Source organism: Taeniopygia guttata, chromosome Z (genome assembly GCF_048771995.1).
Source record: "Taeniopygia guttata chromosome Z, bTaeGut7.mat, whole genome shotgun sequence".
Lineage (NCBI taxonomy): Eukaryota > Metazoa > Chordata > Aves > Passeriformes > Estrildidae > Taeniopygia > Taeniopygia guttata.
In genome coordinates, this window is record NC_133063.1 from 14695445 (window position 1) to 14711597 (window position 16153).

The following is a 16153-nucleotide window of genomic DNA, read 5'->3' on the forward strand; positions in this document are numbered from 1 at the left end:
TGAATCTTTTTTGAGGCATATACTTTTAAAATCTATAAATAATTGCTTTTTATATGCAAGCATTTCCTAAACAGCCCCCTTTTTAATGCAAAATCCTAAAAAATAAGAGTTAATTTTCTGTTTTCTTGCTTCAGTCTGTATTGTTAATTACTGCCTTAGATGAGATTATTCACTGTGGGTTTGTTTTGAAAACTGACCAGAAACCTCTTAAAATAATGATTTTATGTCTTAGCATAAATTTCCGCTGAAGGCCTACTTCCCGTATCATCACCAGCCTCTTGTTAGAGGTTTAGTCAGACGTCCTTTTGGTAAGTTTTTTCATAAAGTATTTGCAGCATTATGAATCTGCATGGTCTATATATGTCTTAAAATAACTTAAAAAGGGATAGAGAGAACTTTTTGCCATTTCCTTTTTAGGGTGTGTTTGATTTAGCAATTTTAATAATATTCTTTTAATGTATTTTTCTGCAGGAACATCTGGTTCTTATATAACAATACTACAGATGTAACTTTAAAGAAAACTAAATCAGAAGTGAATAACAAAGAAAGAATGCATAATTATGTAAGAATGAAGCCATGTTACAGAGATTGTAAAAATACTGCAATCTTCTTGTGTTATAATATCAATAATTGTCATTATGGAAAAATTCACACATATTTCACAAGAAACAGACTTTCTGTTTCTCTCTGAGGCTTGAATTTTGGTACTTTAGTTTGAAAACCCAACTTTTTTTTCAGGTTTCCTATTCATACATATCAAGAAACCACTGTTCAATTTGATATGGTTTTTTTATGGACAATAATTAAAGCTCAGTGCAAGAGCCTCTAAAAATGCTACTGCACTGATTAGATATTAATATTGCAGTAGCAAGGGAACATCAGCCTCATTTCAATATTCCTAGCTGTACTTCCTTCCATGGCTTTATCAATGAATTTTATATGAAACACAGTAATAGGTATTGTTTAAAATTGGGAAATTTGAAAATGAAATTTTAAATACTTCGTGATAATTGAATCAATTTGGAGAAATTTTACAGCTATCTTAATGCTTCAGTGTTACATTCTAGTGGACAGGCTATGATTTTAAGTGTTTTGTGTTCATCCTTCATCCTCAGAACTCCCAACTACATATTGGTCTCAACACGTGAAGCGCATTTCGGATATGCTCAAAGCATTAGTAGAAGATACAAATGCTAGGTAAGCAGTGTAAGATCTTCAAACTTTTTGAAGATCTTTTTTTTGTCCTTTGCATGTTAGTTTGTGAAAGGTCATGCCATTTGAAGTCTTTAGTGGCGGTGATTCATAATTTTCATATTATTCTCTAAGTTGGGTTTTATTTTGAAGAATAGGACTTTGGTTACTTACTGAACCTGAGCTTTATAGCGTCTGTCTCCATGGCCAATAAGCCTCTGAGCAAACAAAATTTTGCCATTCCTTCCAACAAATGTGTAGCTGCATAATGGAAATGCTTACTTGTCCATTCTCCCATTTCTCCCTCAAAACTTATAACGCTGTTTTATGAAGGAGCTTGGCCTTCTGCAGGCTTGTACAAACATCCAAACTTCAAACTTCCTTATTTTCATAAATATGACTGCCAGACTGCAGTATCATTTTTGTTGTGTTAATCTTTGGGCTGTCACTCCATGTTTCTGACCTGCTGCCCTTGGGGTTTGTTTGTCTAGGTGAACTATACTTTGGTAGGGGATGTTCTGGGACTATATGAAAATAATGAAAATACCTTGGTCCTGTTGCCGATAGAGGCCAGGATGCCCTTGGCCTTCTTGGCCACCTAGGCTCACTGCAGGCTAGTGTTCAGTCTGCCTTTAATAAGTACCCCCAGGTCCCTTTCTGCCTGGCTGCTGTCCAGCCACTCTGTCCCAGTTTTCCCCCTGGGTACTGGAACAAAGATTCTTGCAGCCGTGCTTGGTTTCAGTTAACTCGCAGGGGCCTTTTTTTTTTTGTTGCTGAGTGGCAGAAAAAAGCTTTTTGTTGTTCCCTCCGAGGCCAGGCTGTCTGGTGGTAGCTTCTCACTTTCTGTATGAGCTGCAGTTCAGTGCTCGCCTGTTCATCCCTGAAGTGTGTCAAACATTTCTGTCTGTCCTTGGAGTTGACCCATAGCTGATCCTGATTTCTTAAAGAAACACATAACTTGAGCTTAGAACAAATAAATAAAACAAATATCAACCATCATAATGCGTTATAGCAATATAACCATATCTGTTCTCCTTTTGTTGCCCAGCCCTTTCTTGGTTTATATATAGTCTTTTCCTCCCTTTATTTTGAACAGTATGCTTGTTTGAACAGTATTGTACTTGCCAGAATACACTCCTACTTCCTTTAGAACTCCTACAACAATTATGTTTTCTACCAAACCCCTCCCAATTAGAAAGAAAATGGATCTAACATATTATAAATACTAATATCTGTGAAGAAACCATATTCAGTTTTCTTTTATTGCTTTATTCCTGATTCTGTATTTTTTCAACTTAATAAGGTTTACAGAGGAGACAAAAATACTGTTACATAGCATATCCTGTTGGTTCTCAGTGCTCTAATTTTTTTCATATAGCTTGGTTTTCAGGGGTTTTATTTTATACCAAATGTGAATCTTATAGCCAAGTGCTTTCTGTGTCCTTCTAATCAACAGATTGCCTCTGGGCTGAGATTTATTTTTATATGTAGTACTCTCAGTGAGGAGTGAATGTTACATGACATTTTAAACTAGAAATCAGTTAATGAACTTATGGATATTCTGTGAGGGAAAGTCCCAAAAATAGTGAGGGGCCACTTTTGGCAATGGCAGTGGAGCATAGGTGCCATTACAGAGTGGGCAGAAACAGCAGTGGGGATGGAAGCGGAGGGTACATGACTTGAAAACAGGCTCTGTAACAGGAGAAAGTCTTCAAGATAATGGTAACATCAACTCCTGGAATTTCTAAGATCTTCTAGCTTCCTTGCAAAGGTGGCACAGCAGCTTTTGGAGTCCCCAGGAATAGGCATAAGAAAACCATCTAATTCTTTCAAGTTTTGCCCAGTTTTTTAGAAATAATTGTTCCTAGTTCTTAATCTAGCTGTCCTTCTGTTTGTCCTTCCATGCTTAGTTTACCCTTTTGCTTCTGAGACACCTATCATTAGTTGCATCTCTTTTCTTTTGTTTTCTCTGACTTTACATGAGGAATGCATGAATGAGAAAGTGTGGAAATGAATGGTGGTCCTTTCTTACACCAATAATCCTTCAAAATTTTCATTTAAGAAAACACGAATTTTAACTGTCAGGAGATATACTTCAAAATATACTTTAAAACTTTATATTTGGTCCATCTAAATGTAATTCCTCATTAGTTACCAAAAAGCAGAAAATAACCCTGGAAAACAACAGAGAGAAAATGAAAGGCAACAGTATGTTAGAGTGTAATATTTGAGATACGATTTTAAAGTTTTGGAAATCCTGCAGCTGAAGCATATAAAGAGTAAGGATGAATTTTATTACGTATCTTTTCATACACAGTATTTTGTCACAGTTTATTAGAAGCTGCTGTTAAGGATAGTCTGTTGTACTGTCAAAGTTAATCTGTAGTAATACTGGGTGTGTCTCATTTGATTGTTATTTTAGATAGTAGACTAAGTAGTACATGGCAGTATGATTAGCAGGTTAGATATTCTCTGTTAAAGAGTAGTTTAAATATTTCTTTAAGTTAAGTGTCAGCATCCTTTCTAGTTAATTTAAGGCAATAAAAAATGTTAAATAATGAGAAATACTTAATTTTATCTTTGTTGTTTTCCAGTTCTCTCACTGACCTCTTTGAAATTTGGTTTTTGGTTGCTTGTTTTGGAGAATGGCTGGATATTGCAGCAGAACAATTAGTGAAGGCTGCTGTAGAACCAGATCCTGTGCTGTGGCTGCTGGCATTTTACTACTGTCCTAAAAATGAAAATCAACAAAGGGCTCAAACAGTGGTGGGTAATGTAGTGATAGTAAGTGGCAATAAGCAGCCAATAATCTGATTATATCTTATTGCTGTAAAACAAATAGTGCACATCAAAAAAAAGAAAGTATTGATTTTACAAAGTCTCTGGGAATTGTGTCACAGTGGAGAACTTGAAAGTTGTTTTTGTTCTGATTTTTTTTAAAATTTATTTTCTGGTTTTGACATTTAGAAAAGCTTTTTCCTCCTTTTTAAGTATGTGATATAGATTAGCATGCTCTTGGCTTTCTTTTGGATAACCAGGGTGTTTTTAATCATAAATAAAAATACCCTAGTGATGGTATTTTTTAAATCAGTGTGGCAGAATTCAGCATGCCTGTGTTGTGGCATCTTCTGAGAAGGAAACAAGAGAAATCACAGCAGTTGAAACTGTGACAATACTTAATCAAACACAGTCTTGAATCCTAACCTTTCCAAGCTACTCTGATTTCTCTCCAGTTTTTGGCATGTGGTACAGTAACAAATGCATGATAATACCATATGCTGGGCTGGTAACAGAAGGAGCAGTGCTCGAACCTTACACACTGTACTGCACAAAGAGTGCTGTGCATCTGTGTATGCAAGCAAATACTTGAAAGCCTTTAATTTAAACCTATTGTACAAATCTGAACTAGCCCAAGCAATTGGATCTTCAAAGGCCAAATTCAAAAGGCTGCAACTTGTGTAGTTTTCCTTAATATGAAGATGGATTCTGGTGGATTTAAAAATGCAGCTCAGTACACCACAAGTGTAAAAATCATGCTTTAAATTTGCATCTAATGCTCCGCATACAACAGTGCATTATGCAATATTTTATTTCCTTTCCTTCCCTGCTTTTCAGATGGCACTACAAATGCAAAATTGCATCCCAGTCACCTACAATTTATTTTTCTCTTAAATTTCTCATAGTCTAGGAGCAAGGGATGGGATGGGTTGGCTGGAAAGGCAAGGTAAGGGTTGACTGAACAAAGGTTAGAGCTAGTGTGAAATAAAGAAATCAGGGTTGTTTTTCTAAAAAAACCCTAGATGTAGTTTTGGGAAAGTAGGAATATATCAGCAGTAAACAAGACTGATTGAAACTATTGCACTATAGCTGCAGATCAATATATTGTTCTAACTCCACAGAGTGAAATCTCTTTGTCCCATATATGAAATCATCTCCCTGTGGGTCCCCTATTCAATTTTGTTATTCAGTCAAACATAAGACAAACTTTAGAAACAAAAAAGCTTTTCTGCTGATAACCCATGCAGTGACTCATCTTTTCTCAAAGGTCTGATATTTCTGTTCATTATCATTCTTTTCTTAGTATTTGAACTGAGACTTTTCTTTTTTTTTTTTTTTCCCCCACAGGTCAGGCTACTTCAGAAGGATTCCCACACTTCATGCAAAGCTTTTGCCTTTAGTTAGGTGTTTAGAGTTTTTTTTTTTTTAATTTGTTCTTTGGCAGATTAGCTCTCTTCAACCAAATTAAGTGGTTTACACCTCAAACACAGCACCTTTTACTAGTATTAACGTTCCTTGGGAACTTCTGGCAGATGTCAGTCTGGTGTACTTTTCATTCCGTATTATTTTTGTGTGAAAGGTTTGCACTTAGGATTTTGTCTTCCTGCTCTGTACTTTAGGTAACACCTTTATATTAGCCAGAGTGTAATACAAAGAGTTTAAATTATTTAAAGAAGAAAAAGGCTATTTTTGCTGTTCACTAGAGTTCACTCATATGTCAGGACTAAAAATTCTGCTTCTCAGTATTTATTCCTTTGTTGCACTCCTTTCATTCCTTTAGGGTCTGAAACATTGAAGGAGTAAAACTTGGAGTTTGGCCCTAAGAATGAGATTTCTAGGGTACATGAGCTCTTGGAGCAGGACTAGCTACTCTCCATCTGCAGTCTCTGGCTCAGATGACGCACAGAGGAATAAAGAATCGTGAAGAATTCCAGTTACCTTTCTATAGATCCTGGTATCACTTGTGCCTCACATGTAGTTGTGGACTTAATGCAAGAATAGCAGCTTTTTCAGCCTATATTATGTGAAATTGTTGAAAGGGTAGGTCAATGTCAGACAAATGTCTGAAAAAAATTGTCCCAGTGAATATCCTTGAGAAACAGGTGTTCTTTTCCTTTAGGTCTGCAGTGGTGTATTTTTCTATTTTTCCAGCTGATATTCATTTGCATTCCATCTACAAGTTTTTTCAGTCAGTTTTGAATACAGTGAACAGAATTATTGTTAGGATTCTTTTGCAGTAGTTGCTCATAGTTCTTCTTCTAGAGATGCCAAAATCTTTCCTACCCCCAGTAAAAGTTAGATTTAATTGTCTATCTCACAACATAAAAACATAAGTTGTGAACTACGCAGGAAGAAGTTAAATCGCATATTCTTACCAGAACATTTTATCAGCCGAGGTCAGACTGCATGGGGATTTAACTGATTTACAGCAGCTATACTGAAATGAGCCCTTTAGGAGCCTTTGTTTTTTTTCCCACAATGTAAAAATCGGACCATGTTCTTCTGAGGGACTTTCTCCATTTCCTTATATTATTTTAAAAGGTTAAATCCTGGCTTGATGCCCTGTCTGCTTCATTTGAAAGACCAAAGGAAAAAAAAGGTCCATTTTGTCCACTTTTGCCTGTGTGTAAAAGAAATGTGTTACAGCCCTTCCTTTCCTGGTTTTCCTGCTGTTTAAACTCAAACTTTTTTCATGTTTGAGTTGTTTCTCTGGGGATTTAGGTTTTTTTAGTGAATAAATCCAAAGTAAAATACCATAGATTTGACCTTTACAATTCTCTGATCCTGCACCCTTTGAAATAATTTCCTACAGGTAGAAGCTCAAGAAGTCTACAGTCATCTAATGATGCTGTTCAACTGTGCAGACCTTTCTCTGAAAGACCTGGAGGCTGCTGTACACAGGGTGACGGGCACAGAGCAGTGTTGTAACCAGCAATTCACAACACATCTTCTGACCAACTTCTTGCTCTTTTCACCTGGTGGACATAAGATTGCCCAGGAATGTATTTACCATGTACGTGTTTCTTCCATTTTTTTCAGGTTAACTTAAGTACATACTTATTTTACTATTTTTAAGTTTCTACCTCTTAATAAAGAAAACATATAACAGAGGATTAAAGGAGACTGTGACTACAACAGCCATATCTAACCTGCTACATACCTATTTCAGCTACAGTTAAAATATTCTCTGTTTACTTCTTGATCTCACTGACAGGCTTACTGTTGTAGATGCAGAAACAGCTGAAGTAATAGCTTGCAGTTAAGGGATACCTACAGTTCATTTACAATGGTATAGATAGCGTGTGCTAAGATTTTGGTTTTCCAAAAAAAAACCACTCCCTAAATTATCCAGCTACTGCAGACATGATGGAACTCTCTTCTTGCTGTTTTCCATTGGGTGGAACAGCTGGTTACTACGTCTTAGCATTGATGTGGCAGAAGCTTGGTTGGCAAAGCCAGTGAAGAAAACAGTACAATAATTGAGAGAGAAGGAGAAAATGAAGAGCTAAGACAGCATCTCTTAAGGTGTAAAAAAAGATGAAGAGGAGTAAAAGGCTGGAGACTTGCCACAGTATCTTCCTGTTGGTAATGACAGCCAGTATACCTTCAGGTATATTGGGGCAAACTATAAAATGTGTTTGTGATACTTAAGATAAACAGTGCTATCTCAGTGTAGGGTTAGAAATCCAGTATCAAACCATATTCTTGTAAGAAGTGCATGCCCCCTATGCAAGCAGGTCTATGGCCAGAGTGTAGTTTTACTACTTCCAAAAGTTTTTCCATTCAGCAGCAGTGTGGTCCTACGTACAGATCTGTACAGGGTATGTGGCATGTGTCAGGCATCTGATTTTCTGACACAGCTTGCTGACTAAAAAGACATAACATTTTTCTCTTTAAGAGGAGAAGGTATTTCTCACATCCTAGGGTGCAAGTTCACAAATGATCACTTTTCTTCTCAGCATAAGAATATAATGATAAAATTTGGGGGGGTTGTATATTTTTTTACAGACTGCTATTCCTAGTTTCTCTTCATGAAGAAAGTGTAGGTGTTGAGCTTTGATGCTGTAATGTACTAGCCTGCTACTTTAAATCCCTCCAGGAGGACCAAAGGCAATCTTCTGCTTTTTTATAGATAGCAATATAACTGACTTTCAAAACTCTAAGTATTTCCCAGTGCAGAGTGGTCATGAACTGTTGTAAGCCAGTTTGTTGGTTTATCAGTCTGATTAATTTTGACTGTATATGTGTAATCACTAATGCGTAGCTAGGCTCTCCATGTGATTTGAATGGGACTAAAGACAATATATGAAAGGGAGAATGGTGTGGAACTGATTTGGGATGCATGGTTATGATTCTTTTTAGCACAGTAAACTTTGGGTTTAACACAGATAATGAAGAATCAAGTCCCTCCTGATCTGCAAAAATTGCAACTTAGGGTCTTTTCCTGTTTTTTGTCGTCTTTTGGGGGAGGTATTTAATTTCCCTTTTGAAAGCTTTACAGAATTGAATTGTGTCCCCAATTACACACAGAACCTTAATGTACTTTTTGTTCTTTTCTATGGCAATGACTTAGAAATCATTATCCTGTCTATCCATTTGTGTTTCCTTTAAAAACTTTCTGGCCTCTTGATTTGTTTCTCTTAAATTTGAGACAACAGAAATCTCAAAGTTTCTTGGCTTCGCTGGGATGTGTGAAAAGAGATACCTTGGGCAGAATCCTTGGGTTCTCATATATTCAGTGGTGAGGGAAAAATCTGTTTTTCTTGCAACTATTTTGAAGGATTCACAGAATTTAGCAACATAACTGCCAGATTTACTTTTTGTGTTTCAGATTACTGAGATAACTGATACAAGCAAAGAAGTTCATAACCTTCTTATCCGTACTGCATACAGATTTAACCATAGTGGAGAAGAAAACCAAAGGACTGTGAAGCTGCTGAATGAACTTCTTCAAAAACTTACGTTGAAAGTTTAGAATTTTAATGTGATATAGTTATCAAACCAACAAATTAGGTCTTTACCCAGGTATCAGACTTCCATTAGCATCTGGCACTGCAGGTTACCAAGGGCACAATGATACCTATATAAACTACAGCTGCTCATTTATATTCCCTCATCTATATTGAAACATAATCTGTTGTTTGGAATTGTTAAACTTTTGAAACATACTATTAAATATTAAAGATGCTTGAAAATTTTGTTCTGAGTACTGTCTGTAACAAGAGACCTACATCATCATCACTCATCTCCTTGTTGTTTGTCTGGTTCATGATCAGTTTTTTTCCAAATTACTCATGTAGCGTGCTTTAAGCAAATCATATCCAATTGTTTGATTGGTAAGTTGTTTCTAAAATGTTTTTTTCTATGCTTCTGCTTTTATGAACCTAATGATGATCTCAAGTGATTCATAGTGTTCTCAGGAAATCAGTGAGTGGTATTTCCTGAACTCTTTCCTTATTTTCAAAAATGTTTCCAAAATGAAACTCTTCCCAGATTTGCTAAATGTGGGGGTTTTTCAATACTGCAGCTTTCCCAGGGCAGTGTTCTCCTCTAAGTATTAGACCAATAGCTGTTTTTTGTCAACAGATACTGCAGGCATAAAATTGCTTGCAGTACAGCCCAATTAACAGTGTGGTGTGACTGATGCTATTATTTATTAATTTAAGAAATATGGGGCTTTTATTCAGACAAAAGAGGGCAAGCAAAACAGAGACATAAGGACATTTCCCAGTTTAAAGGGACAGATTTCCTATAAAGGTTGCAACTCATTTCCTTCATTTTTGTGTCCAGCAGTTATTTGCTTACTTCTTTGTTTAGGTTTTTTGTCTCCTGCAAGGAGCATAAACAGGTAGCAACAGCTTATGTTTTTTTATGCTTAGGAAAGTATTTTTCCCTTGAAGTTTTGTGAACCTGTTTCTAGTTTAACTAGAAAAATAAGCATAGAGAATAGTAGTAATAGCGAATCCTAACTTTCCGCAGTAATTTGTTCTCCTAGATTACTTATGTGTAATGCCAATGCCTGTGCTATGCTACTCAAAGATGCTACCTGAAATTCTGTTCTTGCATATAAAATCCAAGACATGTATATTGAATTAATAAAGCTTTTTGAATGTAGCCTTTGTTTTTGAGCAAGGGGAAAGAAAAACAGTGTACTTAGTGTCCTTTGGCTGTAAGAAGTGGAAAGATATTTTCTGTTACGCTGTTAACTGATTTCTTACAATTTTGTTCCCAATGAGTCATATTACGGAAGTTACATGCCCTCTCAGTTAGTTTGCTAGTGAAAAAATTGCAAACACATAATGTATGTCTGCAAACAAAAGGTTGTTTTTCTCTTTATTGATTAAAAAATATTTTTAAATGAAAATTCAGAAATAAGTTAGTAGCAATTTTTCTGTTGTTAAATAGACATTTCTAAAAAACTAAAATCAAGCAACCCATTTTCTGTTCCCTGAATACCATAACTGAAAAGCAGGAGATTAAACTCAATTAGTTTTTGGTCACAAACTCAGAGGTATTTGTGTAGTGGAAACAGATGTGGAGTGCTCTATTTAGAACGATAAATAATCTAAAATTTTAACCCAAAGGAAGAATAAATTTTTGGTTCTGGTTTTTCTTTTTGTTTGTGTTTTTGTTTTTTTGGGGGGATTTTCTTTCATTTAATGTCTAATCTGATTGTTGGCTGTGAGGCTCTTTGTTGTGTTTTCTCCATATTGTGCCTCTATGTAATTTTAACTATGTAGAAGAAAGATTAGCAATGAATTGCAATATCTAATTCTTGCAGATTAATTAGGTGAATGATATGGGTATTATATTCAGATGTGTATAGCAGTTTTTGGACAGCTATTTTAAAGTATCTTTTCTTTATCAGTGTTGTTATTTTTCTATTTACAAAATGCATGAAAATTCATTTAACAAAATCAATATGCTGATAAATAAGGATAAATAAATTCAAGCAGGAAGGAAATGTACCATGAAGGCAGTTAAAACCCAAAATTAGTAGTGAATTGATATATTCTTGTTTTCTTGTATTTGGCTTTGTAAGAAAAACTGGATGATTTAAATACTAAGGAGGATTTGCTAGTTTCAGGAGGCTCTAAGGAAGAAACCTAATTTATACTGTCTCTAACTTTAAAAGAAGCTATATCTGTGCTGGCATTCTTTTTGCCCTTTTTAGCATAGTGGTTATAAATCGCTGGTATTTCTTTTTCCTTACTCTTTCAGGATGCTTGAATTATGATCTAACTTTGATAGAAGCTGTGATTTTGTGGGATGTTGAAGCTACTTCTGTTAGTTTGCCAGTGGAAGGCTACAGAGCAATTTGGTAGATCTGAGTAATGGAAGATTCCTCATATGGGAACTTCTGCATTATCCACCCAATGTGCATCTTTTCCTCTGTAATTGCTGCTTTCTGGAAATGTTCTTTGGGGCCTTCAAGGCTGTACTTCTGTGCTGAACCAGCCAAGAAGTTGTTCCCTTGCATTCTAGGTGCAGCACACACCCTGGTTCTGGACAGTATGTAGAGAACTTTTCAAAACTGTTCTGCTTCAAGGCATTTTTTGAATAAGAATACAGACAGCAAATTTTACTTCTTTGTTGATGATGCTTCTTTCCAGTCTTAAGACTGTGAAGTTGGAGGTTTTTGGATTCTGCAAACTTTGCAGCATGGTGCTCGGTGGTGTCTGTGGATTTTCTTCAGGCAGAAAAAAATGTCATTTCTGTGGCTTTTATTTAATCAAGATCTCACTACAGTGCCTATACAAAGCAGAATGTATTTTATTTTGTCATGTGTTGTCAGATACTGCAATTTAGCTGACCAACAGTAACATTTATTGTATTACTTCTAGCATTTGTTCTTAAGTTTCTGTACTCTCAACATTGTAAGTGGCAAGAGGTGTTAATAGACACAGTGAGTTAATATTTGTTTCAGTGAGCTGAAAACTGATAAATACTTGGCTTGGCAGGGATACAATTCAAAACATTTGAAGCATTAGCATTATAGAAGTATAAGATAAAACACCTAGCACAAATGACTTGCAGTTACTAAACAAAATACAGATTTACACCATTTCATTGCTGTGTTATCTAATGTCAGAGTAAAGTACCTAATATTCTGTGTGAATGAGTAATGTCATACTCCATTAAAAAGAAGTTTTCTAATAGACCCAGGTTTGAAAAAATCAAAACCTGGAATGTTACAGGAGGAGTTCTCCACAAGCATGTGTTTGAATTTTTAGTCTGCAATGGCTTTCTTAAGCAACCAGCATGTTTCGTTGGGCAACACCAGTAGTTAACCACTGTAGCTGAAAGCTCTGGTGCCAGAGGCATCCCACTAGCACTTCATTCATTGCAGTGTTCAGATGTGTGCTGCTTGAATCTGCTTCTCTGGCAAGTTTTCCTTACTTGTGATACAAGTTTTTCTTAAATGCTTGCCTGGATTTAAAAGATGTGCTCGTGGTAGACATTCCATTTGCTGCCCTAGTAGAGAGAAGCTAATTCTGTGGATTTGCTGTTAGGTGGTCTGTTCAGTAGTGAACGCCACGGAGGCGTTTCCCTTGCTTGCACTGGCTCTTCCTTTAACCAGCTCTGGCTGCTGGGAAGGAATAAACCTCACAAAATCCTTCTGATGGCTTCAGTGTGCTCACTGTTGTCTGAGCTGCCAAAGGATAGGCATTGGACTGCTGTCAGCCACTGAAACAAAACTTTGAAATGTCAGCTGGCTCTAATTGAGTTGCAGTGATGTTCTTCATAGGCAATGGTGGTGCTTTAGTTTGCATTCTGTGTTCTTGCATGTGTGTGAAGGGAGGGAGTGACAAAAAAGATAAACATGTTTATGAAATTCAACTGTAGGAGCTTAGCTGTGATTTTTATATTCAGTACTGATAGAAGCAACAATTCCATACATGACATCCAACAAGTAGCAGAGAAAAAGTCCAGCATTAGTGGCTTTAATAGGTCTGTATATTTAACTAACTTCACATCTCTTACTGCTTTAAAAGCCTCTTTCATAACTCTTCTGTACTATGTCAGATGATGGACTGATGTAATAAAAAAGTAGACCCTCAGAAACAATGACCCTCTCTTTTCTGTCCTTTTCAATAAAAATATTTGTTAGCCCCATGAACTTCTGCAGATGCATAAATGCCATCTTGAAGAGATTGCCTTTTTACATATTCTTGATTAACATTGTGAATTGCACTGTTGAGATGTCTCCCGTGTATATGCCAGTTAGCCAGGATGTACAGTTCACTCCTTAACATTTTATTTCTTAGCTTGTGAGTTTATATAAAGGCTTCCAAAATAGGTGCAATATGTCATTTGCCTGCTACTGTTAAAAGTTTTCTTAATATTTCACATATGAGAAAGCAGCTTCTGTTTGCTTTGACTAATGATTCCATACCTTCTACTATGTATAGGTTTTCTAAAAATAGGACTTCAGCTTTTTTATTTCCACCTAACTTGTAATAGTAGCTGGCAATAGAAATTTCCTATCTGTACCATTGTTCCCTGTAGAGACAACCAGCAACTGTTAAAGTGCTTTTTATCTCACGACTGTGCCCCACTTCCATATCAGCTTCAGATGTCTGTGAATAGAGAAGGAAAAGCCAGTATCAGATTCCATGGAAGAGGAGAGAAGCCTTGAAATATGACACAGGATTAATTTGTAAGATGGAAATGAGTGATACATGTCTGTGAACTCAGGTGCTTTGTGAGTTTCTAGCAGGGAGGACCAATAGCAGCATCTTTTCTGGAAATGTAAGAAAAGTGCCACTATTTTTTCCATGGATCAGTAAATTTCTCCAAGTTCATTGCAAACCCCACTATTACGTTTCAGCTTTCTTTTCTCGTGTGTTTGCTTCTTTACTGAAGTACAAATGGCCCGTGCTGGGCAATTTGCTGCACAGGCACACTTTTCAGGCAGACCGAATTGCTGTAGCTGCTTTTTCTGACTGGCTTGTCCTAGGCCAGTGGATACTGAACAAATGTCAAGCCTAAACCTTGCAATTAAGTAACAACATCTGTTTAGGAAAGATAATTACATTGGGATTTAAAGTCTTCAGATGACAGCTGTTGACTGTTTTTCATCGTGGCTCTTCTGATCTTGATTTCATGAGTTTTTCTGCTCGTTGTATTGGCAGAGCAAGCTCCCACATGTGCCTACTCTTTAGGCAGAAGCATTGCCTTTTTTTTTTTTTTTCTTCCTTTCTGGCGAGGATCCAAGTTGAATGGTAGATGCAGTCTCTTTATTTTTCTTTTGTTGTTTTTACTTTTAAAATGTAATACCCTAAACCTAAGTAAACATCATAGAACGAAGTTTATGAACTTGCATATAAAATCAAGTATGGGATGAATATCTGTTTTTCTGCTGAGATCCTTCACTCACAGACTTGTGTCTAACCACCAGCATTCTGTAGGTCAGTTGTTCCCTGCTCTGATTTCTTCAGATTCGGCAGACTTGTTGTAGAAGAATGAAAGAACAGAATTTGGTATCCGTGCTGTCCCCCCTCTGCTTCAAAAATCGTGCATTTGAACAGCCCAACTGGTGCACCACTTAAATGGTTAACATGGATTTTGGACAGTTCCTCAAAATGCATTGTAGAGTCTGGAAATCCACATGAATTTAAAGAAGGTATAAGAACTGCTGTGTGACATCCTGCTGTGGTGCAATTTTCATAATTTTCCTATTAATTTAGTTTCTTTTGTGAATCTGAAAGACAGTTTAGCTCATGATTTTTCAGACATTCAGGGAGTAAGCAAGAGGAAGAACCATTCAGAAGGCTCTTCATGACTACATTGGGTCCTCACCACCTCTAAAGCATAACCAAAAAGCACAGTCTCTAATAGCTGTATTTTAAGACAAACTGGGGAATAATTTTTGGTTTTTGCATGTTATAAACCTGTGGTTTTGATGCTGAATTCCCTTGATGCAAAAATACAGTGCTACACCAGCTTTTAGCATTGACCTTCGTTCTGTGATGTAGAACTTTCCTCAGCATCACATCTACCCTTCAGTTGATGCTGGCATTATTCATATTGGTAACAGTGAATCAACTAGCTTAAAAATAAGACTGATCTTTCTATTTACTTAGTCTGGATGCTTTCTAGTTTCCATTCCTTGCTTCCAGCTATCAAGTAAGAAGTTTACATTCATGTGATTTGATTGAAGAAAGGAGAGCCAAGTGCTGGGAGAAGGTGTGTGCAGAAACTGTAAAATGTCAGTGGGTGGACTTTCCTGTTCTTGTATAAAACTCACAGTCTTGTGATTATTTATCTGACTCTTCATCTGTGTAAAGAAGTGTGCTGCTTTAGGCTTAGGTAGAGTTAATTTCCTTCTCAGAGGCTGATGTGGGGCTGAGTTTTGTATTTGTGTTAAACACAGGGTTGATAATAAAAGAGCTGGTTTTGTTATTGCTGATCAGGACTTTCACAGAGCCATGCTGGGGAGGAAGTTGGGGGTGCATGGGTAGCTGGGACAGAACACAGCCAGGACAGGTGACCCAAACTGACCAAAGGGGTATTCCAGACCATGTGACATCATGCTCAGGATATAAAGTGGGGGAACACGGAGGAATGGGGAACATTTGAAGTGGCAGTGTTTGTCATCACAAGTCACTGTTATGTGTGATGGGGCCCTGATCTCCTGGAGATGGCTGAACACCTGCCTGCCCCTAGGAAGCAGTGAATTAATTCCTTGTTTTGCTTTGCCTGTTTGCATGGCTTTTGCTTTCCATATTAAACTGTCTTTATCTCAGCCCATGAGTTTTCTCACATTACCCTTCCAGTTCTCTCCCTGATCCTGCTGGTGGGGGAGTGAGCAAGCATCTGCATGGGGATTGGCTGCTGGGGTTAAACCATGACAAGAAAAAAAAGATCAGCATTTATGTCATACAATTGCTTTTTTTTTAAATACTCAAGCAAACAGGAACAATGTTTTCCCTCAGGTAAAACTGGAAGCTTATTAAAAAGCCTTCATATATTGTCAAAAACAACTAAGAGAGTATAATGCAAACAGGGCATGATGGGCAGTTTCAGCACAAGCGATGGCAATTACAAAATCTTAATGTTGGTTTTGCAGGGTAGTATTGCCATGTTACTGATGGAAACAAAGATGGCTGTAGGAACATGTAGGCTGTGTGTAGGGAAATGGTGTCTGGAGGGGCATGAAAGGTGGATTGAGGGAGAAGGG

The 16153-nt window shown here is 36.8% G+C and overlaps 1 protein-coding gene across 3 annotated transcripts in view; it reads left to right on the top strand.

Moving 5' to 3' along the window:
* Positions 1-10114, top strand: part of FANCC (FA complementation group C) — a 72046-nt gene extending 61932 nt beyond the window's left edge. For all 3 annotated transcript variants that reach the window (XM_030258040.4, XM_002194293.5, XM_072922502.1), the window contains 5 exons: positions 233-308; positions 1116-1197; positions 3786-3957; positions 6782-6982; positions 8801-10114. In XM_030258040.4, the coding sequence (XP_030113900.4) occupies positions 233-308; positions 1116-1197; positions 3786-3957; positions 6782-6982; positions 8801-8944 (675 nt within the window). In that variant the 3' untranslated portion in view covers positions 8945-10114. The remainder of the gene's footprint in view (positions 1-232; positions 309-1115; positions 1198-3785; positions 3958-6781; positions 6983-8800) is intronic.
* Positions 10115-16153: the final 6039 nt, after the last annotated feature.